The 15,648-nt window shown below is 26.8% G+C and overlaps 2 protein-coding genes across 4 annotated transcripts; one reads left to right on the plus strand and one right to left on the minus strand.

The window, feature by feature from the left end:
* Positions 1 to 216: 216 nt before the first annotated feature.
* On the minus strand, positions 217 to 4,774 carry LOC107164603 (acyl-CoA Delta-9 desaturase). Of its 2 annotated transcripts, none has more exons than XM_089222200.1 (6): positions 4,563 to 4,774; positions 4,151 to 4,380; positions 3,920 to 4,050; positions 3,651 to 3,856; positions 3,414 to 3,596; positions 217 to 568 (listed from the first exon to the last, which is right to left on the minus strand). In XM_089222200.1, the coding sequence occupies exons 2-6, from the start codon at positions 4,284 to 4,286 to the stop codon at positions 250 to 252; spliced, it is 975 nt and encodes a 324-aa protein (XP_089078326.1). In that variant the 5' UTR covers positions 4,287 to 4,380; positions 4,563 to 4,774; the 3' UTR covers positions 217 to 249. The 2 variants fall into 2 exon arrangements, with proteins under 2 accessions (XP_089078326.1, XP_089078327.1); XM_089222201.1 differs by lacking the exon at positions 4,563 to 4,774 and adding an exon at positions 4,457 to 4,538.
* Positions 4,775 to 11,181: 6,407 nt separating this feature from the next.
* On the plus strand, positions 11,182 to 14,031 carry LOC107164588 (acyl-CoA Delta-9 desaturase-like). 2 transcript variants are annotated; one of them, XM_089222198.1, is made up of 7 exons: positions 11,182 to 11,347; positions 11,921 to 12,003; positions 12,172 to 12,352; positions 12,769 to 12,899; positions 12,964 to 13,169; positions 13,227 to 13,409; positions 13,469 to 14,031. In XM_089222198.1, the coding sequence occupies exons 2-7, from the start codon at positions 11,947 to 11,949 to the stop codon at positions 13,797 to 13,799; spliced, it is 1,089 nt and encodes a 362-aa protein (XP_089078324.1). In that variant the 5' UTR covers positions 11,182 to 11,347; positions 11,921 to 11,946; the 3' UTR covers positions 13,800 to 14,031. The 2 variants fall into 2 exon arrangements, with proteins under 2 accessions (XP_089078324.1, XP_089078323.1); XM_089222197.1 differs by having other exon boundaries at positions 11,183 to 11,347; positions 11,875 to 12,003.
* Positions 14,032 to 15,648: the final 1,617 nt, after the last annotated feature.

Here is a 15,648-nt window from a genome sequence, read left to right on the forward strand (position 1 = left end):
CAATCAGGTTTTATAACAGCATATCCTCGCCAAACATTCGCAATCACGTGTTACAACCCTACCAACTTAAAAATCTACCAACAAAAGTACACAAAAATTACCACTACCGTACCATCCTACACCTAATGGCTCATATTGTCACAGTCCCCCCCTAATAAAAAAATAATATATTTAATTACGTTTTTGTGATAAAACGGATTATAGATGTACAAATGATACTGAATAGTAATATATCTATTTTAATTGTAATCAAAAAGGTATCCTTTCTAAATCTAATTCACATTTTATTTTAAGAAGATTTGGATCAAACGCATATTTTTCCGCACATTGGTTGAATTCTTGTCCTGTGCTGGCCGCCTCAATCATAGCTTTTCTTATTCCATCAGAATCTATTGTCCTTAGGTCGGTCACAAATCGTAATGCTGCCCACACTCTTATGTGAGACGTGATGCACCCGTGATTATAATTTCCGTATTCACCACATTGATAGTCCCACGGTAATGTATAATGGTATTGCGGCCACATACTTTTGTTTACAACAAATACCAAATTTGTTTGAATAGAATGCCTGAATCAAATAAAATAACTTTAATTTAAATCTAATTTTTACCGTTTAGATTTGGTCACGATTTTTTATCAACAAGATTAATATTAATAAAAGTTATCTTAAGACTTAATAATAGGTCATGTACGGTACCACATAGTATTGTACAACAAGGTATACGATTTTATGAACCAATAAACACTTAAGAGGATGCTACACCCGAATGTGTTGTCTCCGTCTTACAAGTGCGTAACATAGCAAATTTTATGCCAAGCAGATCACGTTTAGCTCCATTAGTTTAAAATTTAGAGTAAATTGACCTCTTACAAAAATTAAAGGTATCATTATTATCGAGAGCACCTCGTAGGCTTTTTATTCTATTTTAATTTTAAAGTGACTAAGTGAGTTATGAGTATTTTAAGATATACAAACAATTTACAATTTTAAAATACACATAACTCACTTTAAAATTAAAATATAATAAAAAGCCTACGAGATGCCTTCAATAATAATGATACTTTTAATTTTTGTAAGAGGTCAATTTACTCTAAATTTTAAACTAACGGAGCTAAACGTGATCTGCTGAGCATAAAATTTGCTACGTTACGCGTTTGTAAGACGAAGACAACCTATGCGGGTGTAGCGTCCTCTTAAGTTGTTTTTAACTACATACTGCCATGCTGTACAATTGAAATCTGTAAAGCTGTTGGGAGCTTAATATTACCTAATAATTATTAAGCCTATATGTTCAGTTTATAAAATTAATATTATAATTTCAACAATTGAATGCTATACTTTCATATTAGTTTGTAAAATATTGATTATGGTAAGAAATTTTACTATAGCTATGGATATTTTTATTCTGAAGTTACTCTTAAGTTTAAATCTAAATGAAATACTAATCAGAATAATCAGATTTAATTATGTAGATACAAGTATTATATGTTTTAGACAAATAAATTAAAACAAAATTTTACCAAAATTTTACTTGTAATTTAGGCTATGTTTATTGTTTATAGGTATATGGCAATAATGTCTACAAGTCATGAGCTGTAATATTGTGCCATGATTTCGTCATATTATATACATAGGCGTGCGCACAGGGTGTGCCAAGTGTGCCGTGGTACAAATTTTTATTCATTCGGGGACTTAGTTTAAATTTTAAGCTACAATTAATAGTAAAAATTAGAGAAAATAAATTAGACGCTCGACGCTCTAACAAAATGGCAATATGCTAAGAGCTAATGTATGATGTCAAGAACAACTTTAGGTAACCAATAATTCAAAACAATCAGTAACCACTAACCGCGACAAGTGGACAAGTGGTTACTACCAAGGCGTGTATTGTATGCACGGTTTAAGATAGTCTATCTTAAACCGTGATTGTATTTGTATGTATCAGTGTATCACATTGATAATAGAGAAATTCGAAATTTCTATTATGTTGATCAATGATAGGTAAAACACGTGCTCCCGACGCTCACGTATTTACTATTTTGTTTTTGTAATTGTAATAAACAATAGTAAAGTACTATACACTCAGGAGTTCAGGACTGCCGTTTATGAATAATTGTTTCTTGTTTTTGTTTTACTGTTGATTTTATACACTATATACATAATTAAGTACGACTAAGAGTATTCACGTTTATTTTAAATTGTGTGCATATTGAGCCTTGAGATCCTTGAGTTCTATGTGCTTAATCATTAGACATGTCAGGAGTAAAAAGAAAAGGTCTGGGGATGCAGAGAAACTCAGAATTAAGATAAATAAGAAAAAAGAGACTGAACAACTACGTGGTTCTCTGGACAATTTTATTGTCTAAACTACGGTCAACAATGTCTCAAGAACGATTAGAATCGCTTTTATTTTTATTTGTTGAGCAAGAAATGACCAAATCAGTGGATTTTAATAGCATTATTGAAGAGTTTAAAGTTTTGAGTCCTATACAAAGAAGATTATCATTATAATATTTTTATTTTTTATGTTCACTGCCTATTACTAAAACTTAGAATAATAAATAAATGTTTATTTTAAGTTTAGTGATGTATTTTTATTTATTTTTAATATTCTAATGTAGTTTACTAGCCACTAGGATCCACTAGGTATATACTATATGGTAAAAATATATCTAAATATTGTGAAGCACAGCATTTAATCAATAAGAGTTTTTATAAATTGATATTTTGCATTAAATTTATCCTAGGTTATATTTGCTTAGGCCCATATTATATGGGCCATATAACGGAAAACGGCCCAAATTTCCTGCGCACGCCTATGAAATCCTATATGATTCGATTTCCTTTTAGTAGTACATTATGATTTAAAAATATATAAATATTTTAAATTAAAAAAAAAGTAAGGGATATATAGTCACTGTAATTGATGATAGATGAAAATTACTTCATGAAAATCGAGTGAATACCAAATGCTGTGAGAATTCGAACTTCAAACACTCATAAAAATTAATTTCTAACTAGAATTTTTTTTATTTATATAAAGATAAACAAACATATGAGAAATCTTTAATTAGATTTTCAAGCCTTAGGTTTAAAAAGAAAATTTTTATGAACTTCCAACTCAAAATAATTTGTACATTTTCGTGGTTTTTACGAATTTCGTCAAAATTCTGACTTCAGACACTTATAATTATTACAGATTCAGGATAACATTTAGTTACAGTTTATTAGTTATTACTTATAAATTAGATTATAGCATAACATATCAAAACCATCATATAGATAGTACATAAGAAATTAAATTTATTTTTATAATCTATTTATAGTTTAATAAATTAAATTGGCTGATTTATTAATATATTTTGTTCATCTTTTTAAAAATATAATACTACTAAATGTATTTGTAAATTACTTGTTAAGTGGTTCTAGTCCCCAAATTATCGTAGCTGCATTTAAAATCCAACTGTAGTGTAACGATACTGTAACTCTGAGGAATCCAACAATAAAAATTGAACACATAAGTGACTCATCCCAGAGTTCAGATGGCAAAATCACGGTGACCGTCAGCAACAATGGAGCCAACAACCAGTAAAGTCTAATTAAAACATAAAATCGTATAATTAATGAATACTTAATTGAAAAGGTTTACCTTTTTTGCCACAATACAATAGGATCTTGCTCCAAATCTTTTATATCGATGGTTTTTAACAATTTCTCATGGTCAGGATGACTTGTTACTAATTTGTTTGTAAAATATGCAAAAAAAAAGCCTCTATTTGGATTAAAAGGATCTTTTTCTGTACCAAAATGTACATGATGCAATCGGTGTTCTAATACCCAGTCGTAAAGTGATCCCTGAAAATAATTTTAATATATTAGGATATTTTAAATATTATCATTTTGATAATTTGTACATACTTGACATATTAAAGCCTGTGCAATAGCCAAGAATCCTCTGAGCACGATATTGGCTTTAAAACTTAAATGCGCCCATAATCGATGAGCTCCAGCGCTTAAGCCGAGGACAGACACATAGACAAGACATATCGCTATGAAAATTATTGCAATTTACTATTTAAAATAGGTTACCTACCAAGGTAGTATACAAATACAAATATGAACAGTTATCAGTAAAAACTAAATAATTACTATAAAATATAGTAGTCCATTTAGCTTGGAAAACTACGAAGTAAAGTCCGATCAACGCAGAAAAATGAAGGTATAAATAAAAAAGAACACTTGGCCATTGTGTTTCTCTCAGTATTCTGGTGTCCTTGTCAGCCATTATAAATAGGTCTGACCAAAATTACCGATTTTAAAACTTTTATTTAAAATATATGTTGAGATATATATGTTAAACGAAGACTAATTCAGCATATCTGCAAAAAAAAATTAAGTATAATTAAATTAACTATAGACATCCGCAGAAATTGATATATATATATGTATACATACATATACATAAATGTTTTATACCAAATATAATTCATTTTTTGTATATTATAAGCGTATAGATGTGTAGAGTATAATTTATTGATTTACCTTAAATAAACGTACTTACCTTGATGTTGAAAAACTCTTCGTCGAAGTCAGGCAATCAACTGTTTAAACGTACCTACCTATACACCTATTGAAGGTCAATCGTATTCGTCGACCTGTTGGTTTTACATACATACGATTTGATAGAATAGATTTATAGTATGACGTTTACGTTTGTCGCATAGTAATTATTATGCATACCTATTTCATATATTGTACTTGTTGTTTCGGTTAGACAATAGTTTGTCTAAATAATTTTGCAACAATACCTATGTACCTATATGTTTTCAAATGATATTGATTTACCAAACTACTGTAATAATAATGAAATCAATGTATCCCGGAAATCCTGTACTATACACTACTGTAAATATAATTATACACGAATTACCCGCTTGTCTTACACAAAAAAAATATATATTTTTAACGCTATCATAACAGTAAACAGATACAAGCACAAATATCAACGAAAAACTACAGTACCTATCATGCAATGGTTGTAATATAAATCTCCAGGCTTTGGGTTCTTATATGTAGAAAGTATTCTAATTATTACATGGACATTATGTACTCATTAGTGCATTTCTAGTTTTTAAATTAAGATGACAAAAAATTATAGTATCGCGCTAATAATTAAGCGTGCTTAATAAGATTTATATATATATGTATACAATAATAATATACACATGACGAGAAAACCAGAACTTACTGATGCTACATGAATACGACAACATATAAGAATACAAACATGTTGAAAAGGTAATCATTATATGATAATTAATGCATTTGGAATTTTAACGAACTCATTAAAACTATGGGATTTTTAATGAAAGTTATCAGTTTATGTTAAATTCATATTTATCGTTAGTAGTTAACTCGTTACTACTTAACAAGAATTTTATTTTGTATGCATAATAACTATACATGATCAAATATCTATAAGGATAGTAAATATAAATGTGAATTTACCTGTATAATAGTATCTATACACTATAGTCTATAGTATAGACTCTATACACAATACACACCATTTTAAATATTTGTATCTATGTTAAATTATTGTATAATTTAAAAAAATAAATGAATACCAAGTTCAATTTGTTAATTCATTAATTGGTTGTTTTCCATACACAATACAAATTATATAAATATAGTCCAAGGGTCGACAAACATTTTCAACAAGTAAACTTTACACACATTTTAAGTATCTAGTGATCGACCACTATATACTTGGGTACCTAATATGAATATTTAATAAAACTTTCAAATCACTAGAATTATCTATTTTTAAATCATACAGCAAAAAAACAGAATTGGTTTTATCAAAACGAATTTTTTGTAAAAACACCTATTAAGTCATTATTTACACGACAACGTCAGTTGTCATTAAGTCATTTCAGTGTCGTTAATATTAACGAAAATTTGTTTATATTAAATATAATCAATTTTCCATTAAAAAAAGTATCATCAGGCAAAAAAATAAATAAAGTAATTGTAAAACTAATGCATTCATTGCTCAACTCAAAATCTAAAATACCAATCATAGGACTTTTCGAAATTAGGCTCGCAATTACCTATATAAAATTGTATTTATTTAGATCACAATAATTCAGACTAATTCAAAGCTATTTATACCACAAACCTATTTACAACGTCGTTAGGTACGTTGGTATAGGTATTCGTTTTTAAGTTAATACAAATAAAACATATCATGATACCTATAATAAAAATCATTATATAATATATGTAATGACACTGCTCAGAAATCATATTTTGTATTCAATTATTTATCATTGAAAACAAATTTATCACATCAATAGAGTGAACCTAGTACCATTAATTATAGGATAAATTATTATTATAATATAATTAATGCTAGTACCTACCTACCTTAAATATATATCCTTACGATTCTATTACCTGAATATAAAACGGTAATCGGTCAAAACATCCAAGGACGTAATATTCAAACCAAAATATCCACAGGCAAAATTTCCTAATTTATCCGTTTTTACGTAAATTATTAGATTACACTTTACTTTCTAATAAAATTAACTCCTAAATGTATAAATTAAGTTAGTAGTAATAATATCACAAAATATACTGCACACACATTGGTCAATAGTTAAATAATATAAAATAAAATGTAAATCAACTTGTTTTTATAAATACAGGAATAATTTGTTAAAAAAATGACTACCTACACTATTTTTTAATAATTTAGAAAAATGTTTTTAAAAAAAAACACTCACATCACTGTAAAATCAATATATTCATATAGAATTGTCTAAAAAAATTAACTCAAATTTTTCTATGGTGGTGCAATAGTATATTAGTATACCCAGCTGACGCTGTGCGACTTTGGTGTCATCTGCGGCATAAAAATGCCGCATCTTAGTAATCAATGTCCAAATTGTTGGGTGTTTGTGATTCACCTTAATTAATATTAAAAAAAATTATATTGAATATTTTAATTGAATTTTAATACTTAATAATAAATAATCAGGTTCTTACTAAAATGAAAAACCGATTATTCCATCCCTCATACATTGTTAGTCCGATCTCCGTTGTTTAATGTTGCGTCTCTTACATTCCAGACAAATGGTGGAAAATGAGGAGATGTTTTTCAATGTAGTATGATAGTATAAAACCACAGCTTATTTCCGCATAGGTACGATATAACAAAATCTAATAAATAATAATCCGATAAAATCATTATAGTCACATACACTTGTCTTGTCGATAATTTAAACGTTAAGATACCTATACATAATATTATACCCTGGTGTCTCGTGAAATTTCCAGGTTGAAAATTATTACATTTTGCGTTTATTGTAGGACGTATGTCCGTGTATGTATTATATTGCGCGTCGATCCATGAGCTGAGCTTGGCGAGCTTTGTTAATATTATATATATTGTAATTAATATATATTATATATAAATATATCAACAAAAATTAAAAACTCAACGCAGGGGTTTGACTAATGGGTATGCAGTATAATTTGTGATATTATTACTATTAATGTAATTTATTTTACTATAAGTAATTAGTAAATTTTTAAAAACGATTTTCTAAATTTTTAGAAAATAGTGTAGTATATTTTGTGATATTATTACTACTAACGTAATTTATATATTATATAGTATTATAGTATATATTTTATATATAAAATAATTATATATTAGGTATATTTTTATAATTAAATAGTTTGATATTTGAGTTAATTTTATTAGAAAGTAAAGTGTAATCTACTAATTTACGTAAAACGGATAAATTTGGATATTTTGCAATATTGTAGTTAGTATTATATAGTTTATAAATGTTTAAATTACAAGCAATATTACAATTTTAGTTTTATATAATTTATTTATTATATTAATTGGACCAATTAAACTTTGATATAATGTACTCAAATATTTATCAGTAAACAAATCAATAATTGAGAGTTATTATAAAGCGATAAAAATCCAATAAAAGTGAAACAAATAAAAATAGGATGTTGTTATTCATAAGATGAGGGTTTATTGATATGTCCAATACACCAATATTCTGCGTGATACACTAAAATTTACTGAATCAATTACTACGTTTTAACGCCATCATATAAACGTAGTAAATATTGGATTAAAGTTAAAAGTATCAACATTTAGTAATAATTTTTTAGTATTGTGTATTGGTAACATATTTACATTTATTATTATATAAAAATAAACAATATTAAAAAATACTGTTGCTGTATATATTCCATTTTATACTTCCCCTAAGAATATATAATATGGCATTTGAATCATTTATATTCAAATTTAAATTCTATCACAGTTAACAGACAATTGATAAAACTTATAAGTAGTAATTATAAATTATAAATAATAGTACGTCGATGTATATCTAAAAAGGTTCATGCTATCAACTCATGTATAAAGAAGGAAATTATGATAAATTATACGATTGCAAATTGCATAAATTTAAAACTAAACCTATAATTGGGTATTAATCATACTATTTTAGATAGTGTGCGTTACATGTTGTATTTAAAACAAGCAACGTAGCCATTTAGGTATGCAATACAAATTTATAAATATTTTTATTATTTTTAATTCCAATATTGTTGTTATTAATTTATTAACTATTAATTCTCGAATGATTCACTACTAATGAGTAATGACTAATGCACTTTTTATACATACTGATTAATAAACCTGAGTCTTATTTATTAAATATTGATTGCATTTGAATGTCTAACATTGTTAATGATATATTGATATAACAATATCAAGTACAATATATTTTTCAAAATATAATACCTAATTATTATTTATTTATTTAACAATATTTTAATAGATATGTAATCATTACAAACTATATAAGCAGTTTCCAGATATTATGTAGAATACCTCGTAGCACATTGTAATATATTGTATTTTTATTATAGCCTATACTGTAGATCTTGACGATCTTGTATACACATCTATAGATAACTTAGATACTAATATAAATGGGTAACTTTTTTTAAACTGAATTGATAACCTGTGTAGTGTGTACACTGTACACAATATGCAGTTGAAATAATGATTCAAATCCCAACTTCAGTATTTTTTCCGGCGGAAAAGTGAATCTAATTTGTGGCAGTTGGTGTAATGGCAGGTCAAGATTTAAAACTCCGAATAGTTTTAAAAAGCACGGAGATTAACAGAAAAAAAAATAAGGAAAAACAGGAATTTTAAAGAAAAATCGGGTTTTGATAAAATCGATTTGGGTGAAACTCTAAAACAAATTTCCGAAGATAAATACAATTTTCAAAATACTTTGACTAATTTTAAGCTTTTTACAGATACATTAAGTTTTCAAAATTTTAAATTTTTTTTTCTACAAATATTAAGAAAATTGGGTAAAAAAACTTAAAAATTAATACAAAATTGTTAAATGGTAGATAAAAAAAGCAGTATTTTATAATACAGTATATTTTAAATTTGAATTTTGACAAAATACGTAAAAATCATGAAAACATGCAAATTATTTTGTTGGAAATTCATACAAATGTATCTATATTTAAATCTAAGATTTGAAAATTTAATATGAGGTTCACTATAAGTTGGAATAATAGCAGTTGGAAAATTTAAAAAAAATATAATCACGCTTGTGTTTATTTTTATACCTGTTTAAAGTTCAAAATTTGACAAAATTTATTAAATTGAAAATTTATAAATTATTTACTTAAAATATCCTAGACTGACAAATCTTTCCACTCAAAATCGTTTTTCGTCTACAATTATATTATATCATTGAATTCAAATTTAATACCATATAATTATTATACATTACAGAGACCAACTTGTAACCTAGTACAACAGAGCTACATCCATATTTACCTGCTTTTTTGATTTTTTGGAATTTTGATCAACCTAAAAATGAAGAACTGTTGGTATTTAAATTTTCACAAAATATTTTTTTCATATTTTTGATACATAATACAGTATAATTTTTAAATAATTTTAAATTAAAATTTTAAGAGTCAAAATCACGAAAATTTAAAAAAAAATGTAGTTAAAAATATGTAATGTGCTAAATATTTATATTAATTAATGCGTGCACATTTAACATCAGGTTCGTCAAAAGTATAGTTCGTACAAGAACCAAAAAGTTTATATAATAGTTTAAATCTATTTTAATATTTTTCTAAATGATTCACAAATAAATTACATAAAATATTTGAATAAAAAACTAGGTACTCCTACAATTTTGGATACGATTAAAGTATACGAAAAATAAGCAATAAAGCCAATAAAGGAAATAAATGATTACGAAATACCATAAATAAAATTCTATTATCTATTTGTCCATTAATACTGAAGTCACGGTAGCGGGTAGACTGATTTTAAGTTATAGGTAGGTATAGTAAGCCTAGTTACTAAGTAGTAAGTTAAAATAAATTATGGAGTAAAATTGTGCAATATTATTTTTCATCAACCATTAATACTAAAATTAATTGATTGATAATTTAAAAAGCATTGTCAGTTGTCACTATACTAACGACGAATGGAATAACTAACAAAGATAAACCGCATGAATAAAAACTGAAAAAGTAGTAAATAATGTGCAATTGAATTGTTGTATATAAAAAGTAAAAAGTTTAATACTCAAATAGTTAAATATTCAAATGTATACCTAATTTTGAAATAAGTGATACCAATAAATTGATGAAATGTGACCCAGAAGAATTTAAATTAAATAAATTATTCGGGTTTATAAAAATAAATGAATCAATTTACTAGAATACAAATTATTATACGGTACTATTAACAGTAAGAACAATCTTATTTTACAAAATGTAAGGCTGTTTCAACATAAAATTAAGCTTAAAGCTGTTCATACAATGAAAAAATAAAGCGGACGGCGTCAGACGGGGTAGGTATTTCAGAAAATCAACAAAAATACAGAACTATAAAAAAATTAACTGTATTTTTTGCCAAATCGCCGACGCACTGATACCAACATATTCGAGTACTTTGCAGCAGCACGGACTTATATTACTAGATCTTAAACCGTGGTTACGATTCCGTGGTGTCGACAACAGGTCCGTGATCCAGCATTCCGGTAGCCGGTTCTGTTTATCATTGTTGTACCACTGTACCACAAAAAATGTTGTCCGCTCGTCAAGACGTACTCCAGTGTTATTCTGTCGAAGTGTCGACTTCAGTTGATCATGTAATATCATATTGTGACGTACCTACGCTACCTACTTAATACAAAAAACGAATTGCGTTGTCTACATAGTAAATACGATGCGCGGACTCGTTTCAAAGAAGTGAGTTCGACAGTAATATTACTATAATTACTAAGCATTATACATTTTTTTTACATAATAAAAAAAATAATTATAAAATATAATATGATATAATTAGCGATTAAAATAGGTATCATAATATTAATGTACCTATGCAAATATTTTGAAGTCTAAACTCCCGACGGTGCTGCATGGAGAACTAAAATTACAGTTAAATTAACAGTAGTAGACGAGACTAATTAATTGTCAGATAAGTGTGGTACCGATATACCTATTTTGTGGCATGGCCCGACTTCTTGAACGCCAAAGAAAACGCGTTGTGGATTTTAATAAACATATTTTACAAATAACAATATGAGTAGGTAAATGACTCACTACGTGTTGCATCTTGCATGTGACCACTAAAATCGTGGTGTTTGGACTGTGACAGCTAGAATATACAGTCTAATCTTGTTTTTATTTTCGTTCGCATTCCAAAGATGTGTATTGTTTTCCACCTTTGACCCGGTTCTAATCTTTTCGTTCTCAATTATCAAACTTCTCCACAGGTATATAAAATCAATCGCAGTCCTTGGCTAATCTTTAGTAGTTCAGGTGAATTCACCACAACCAGTGAAAGAATGAACACTTCCAGAGCCATGGACAACCCCGGAGCTGCAGAAAACACGATGATGGAGGTAAATTGTTAAGTTGAAGACAATTAATTATTTTACGTTTTTAAAAATCGTCTTTTGGTCGATTGATTTTTTTTGGTAGTCGTTGTTTCAACCCCTGTCAATAGGATTTTTTTTTATAACTCTATGACGTGTTCCACATGTTTTTAATACTTGTTTTATATTTTTTAGAATGATCTCAATTCAGTGGAGAAAAATAAACAAGATAGAATGGATAACTCGAATTCTCTCGAACCAGTTAAGATTGAAATATTATGGGGAATCGTAATATTTTTTGTTTTTTGTCATCTGTCAGCTATTTACGGATTATACTTAGCATTTACATCAACTAAATTACTCACATCATTTTATGGTATGTTTATATTATATGTTTAAATAATATTTTTTTAAGTATTTAATAACTTACCTAATAACAGTAATCCTTTTACCTCTAATTAGGTATTTTTTTTTGAAATAGCCTTAAAAATAAATAAAAAGTTAGTAATAAATTATTTCATCAAAATTAAAAAAAAAAAATTGTTTGAATGGTTCATAAATTACAAAAATAATTTTTTTTATTTAGTGTTTTTATTATTTAAAATAAGTAAAGCTTATTGGATTAAACTCAGATTCTTGGATCTGAAAAACCTCATTATTGTTTTGCTTCATGACACATTAAACTTACTACACTTAAATTTAATTTACATATTATACTTACATTATACGTTATAGCTTACATAGTACCTACCTATTTTTGTTTTTTTATTTTTTTGGTTATTTTTTTTTTAGGAATATGTTCATGGATATTATCAGGTTTAGGTGTAACAGCTGGACTTCACCGTTTGTGGTCACACAAATCATACAAAGCAAAATGGCCTTTACGATTTATTTTAATGTTGATGAGTACTATGGCATTTGAGGTTGTTAATAATAATTTAATAAATAAAAATATACCTGTCATAATGTATTTATTTTAATTTTTAGAATCATATTTACGAGTGGTGCATGGATCACCGAATTCATCACAAATACACAGATACAAATTCAGATCCACATAATGCTAAGAGAGGATTTTTTTTCTCACACGTTGGGTGGCTTGTTGTTCGTAGACACCCAGATTACTATGATAAATGCTCAAAAATTGATATGTCAGATTTAAAAAAAGATTCCATAGTTATGTTTCAAAAAACGTAAGATTAAATTTTAAGTTACTTTAATTCTGACTTAAATTCAAAACTTTGTTTCAGCTTTTATGTTCCATTACTGTTATTGTTTTGCTTTATCATACCAACAATAGTACCTGTTTATTTTTGGAACGAAACATATGTTAATTCGTTTTTCACAACAATGCTGCGTTATATTTTCACTTTGAATATGACATGGCTGGTCAACAGTGCCGCCCATATATGGGGTAAACGTCCATATGATGCGTAAGTAATTAATACTTGATTCTATTGGTATCTATATTTGTTAATTTTATTAATTTTAGATCCATTAATCCATCTGAAAATCTGTCCGTGTCACTTGGAGCTTTAGGTGAAGGGTGGCATAATTACCATCATGTGTTCCCATGGGATTACAAAGCAGCTGAACTTGGAAATTACAGAGCAAACTTAACAACTGCATTTATAGACTTTTTTTCATTTATTGGTTGGGCTTATGATATGAAAGTGGTCTCAAATGATATGGTTTTAAAACGAGCCAAAAGGACTGGAGATGGTTCACATCCTAATGGTGATGGAATCTGGGGATGGGATGATTCTAACATTTCAATTGAAGATCGAAAATTAACTACTGTGATTAATAAGAAAGATGATTAAATAATAATAGTGTTATCTTTATACCTTCTGGCGCCTAGCCTTTATTATTATGAAATGTAATTGTTTATTTAATTGAATTAATAAATATTATATACATATATTTAAAATCTCTTTATACTTCAAAGGATTTTATTTTTTTTTAACTTATGTTAGTCACATCCATATTACAATTGTATGTTAAAGTAAATGAAAAAAAATGTTGTGTTTAAAAATAAACACAAAGCAAAATTAATTAAGTTGTTGTTATTAATTCTTATTACTAGGGGTAATTTTTACAATGCCTATGAATACGAACACATGATAATACCTTCCTCATATCGATACGGTAAAGATGCCAAATTTTAACTGAATTAAATTTTAGTATAGAGATGTACCAATAAATCAAAATATTTAATATGTATCGAAAGATAATCATTTAAAAGTCTGTTATTGATACATCAATAAAACTTTATTAGACTGATAAGTGATGACAGTTAACTTATTTAATTAAAATCTACAAAGATGCCAACTGCAAAGTTGTCCATCACTCAGGTACTAAGTTACATGGTTACAAATTTAAAGTTAAGAAATTCACCAAGTTTTGATAATATAAGTGTCATCACTCGTTAATTCTACAATAATAAATCTACACATAATAAAAACCTTGTTCAATTTGTGGATAAGCATTCATACATGCTAAATATTATGGTAATAAACATTAAAAAAATTATATATTATATATATTTTACTTGTAATTCTATTAACTCTTGATAAAAAAATATATTACTTATTAAGATTAAGAATGGAATTCCATTCCATCTACCAACAAACTATAATTAATAAGAAGTTCAGTAAAACAATGGTATACATCTCCGGATCTCAGCCGACTCCAATACATTGCTATTACCCGCATAAAAATCAGCCACACTTCTTTGACACACTCTTTCCAATTAGTAAAGATTATCCACCTACATTCAATACATGTAAAACTGGGTAAACTATCAACACATTTTTGAAGAATACCTTAAATACAAATTAACATGCACATCTCTCAACCTTCTATACAACATCAAAGAAATATTCAATAAAAAATAAGCCTCAAAATTCATCCAATTCATCACTAAATGCAACCGCATCAACAAACCTCTAACTTAGTTAATATACATGGTATATAAATTGTATTATTTAATTGTAAATATTACCAATTTCTATTGCAATTGTAACTTTAAAAAAAAATTTTGTCAAATAACCTTAGCAGTTGAAGCCTGTAAATCTTTTCAATAAATAAAAAAAAAGAATAAATTAACCAATAATAAAGTATCATCATAAAATTCAAGGTGAAATTGAAAATGCAAGTAATTCATATCTTAATACATGTATAATACCCAATTTTTTTAATTAGTAAGGGGGCTAACTATTTTATGAGTAGGGCTGGGATTTATATGTAATAGAAAACCAAAAATATGTACAATATATGTAATTAAAATTGCCAAATATGTAGTATAAAATAAAAAATATATACCTACTAAGAACATTTTTAAAAATATGTTAAAATTAAAAATTAAAATACGATTCTAAATAATTTTTGAATAATACAATTTATTGTTTTTTATGTCTAATTAATTTAATTTAAAAAATATAATAATTTGTGGTAAAAAGTAAAAATATGTTGTTAAATTGAAATACAATTGATGTTTAATCAATTTAAAGTGAAACAATGAACAACTATATATTGTTTTAAATTTTCAAAATTAAATGTACGTAGGTGAAGATGTTTTCATAACCACGTGAACACAAAGACTGGTAGTCTGATAGGTACTTTTGTAAATTTGTAAATATATTTTGTCACATAGTTAAATAAATAATAAAT

Source organism: Diuraphis noxia, unplaced genomic scaffold (assembly GCF_037042655.1).
Source record: "Diuraphis noxia isolate RWA-SAM2 unplaced genomic scaffold, SU_Dnox_SAM2 contig0003, whole genome shotgun sequence".
NCBI classification, from domain to species: domain Eukaryota; kingdom Metazoa; phylum Arthropoda; class Insecta; order Hemiptera; family Aphididae; genus Diuraphis; species Diuraphis noxia.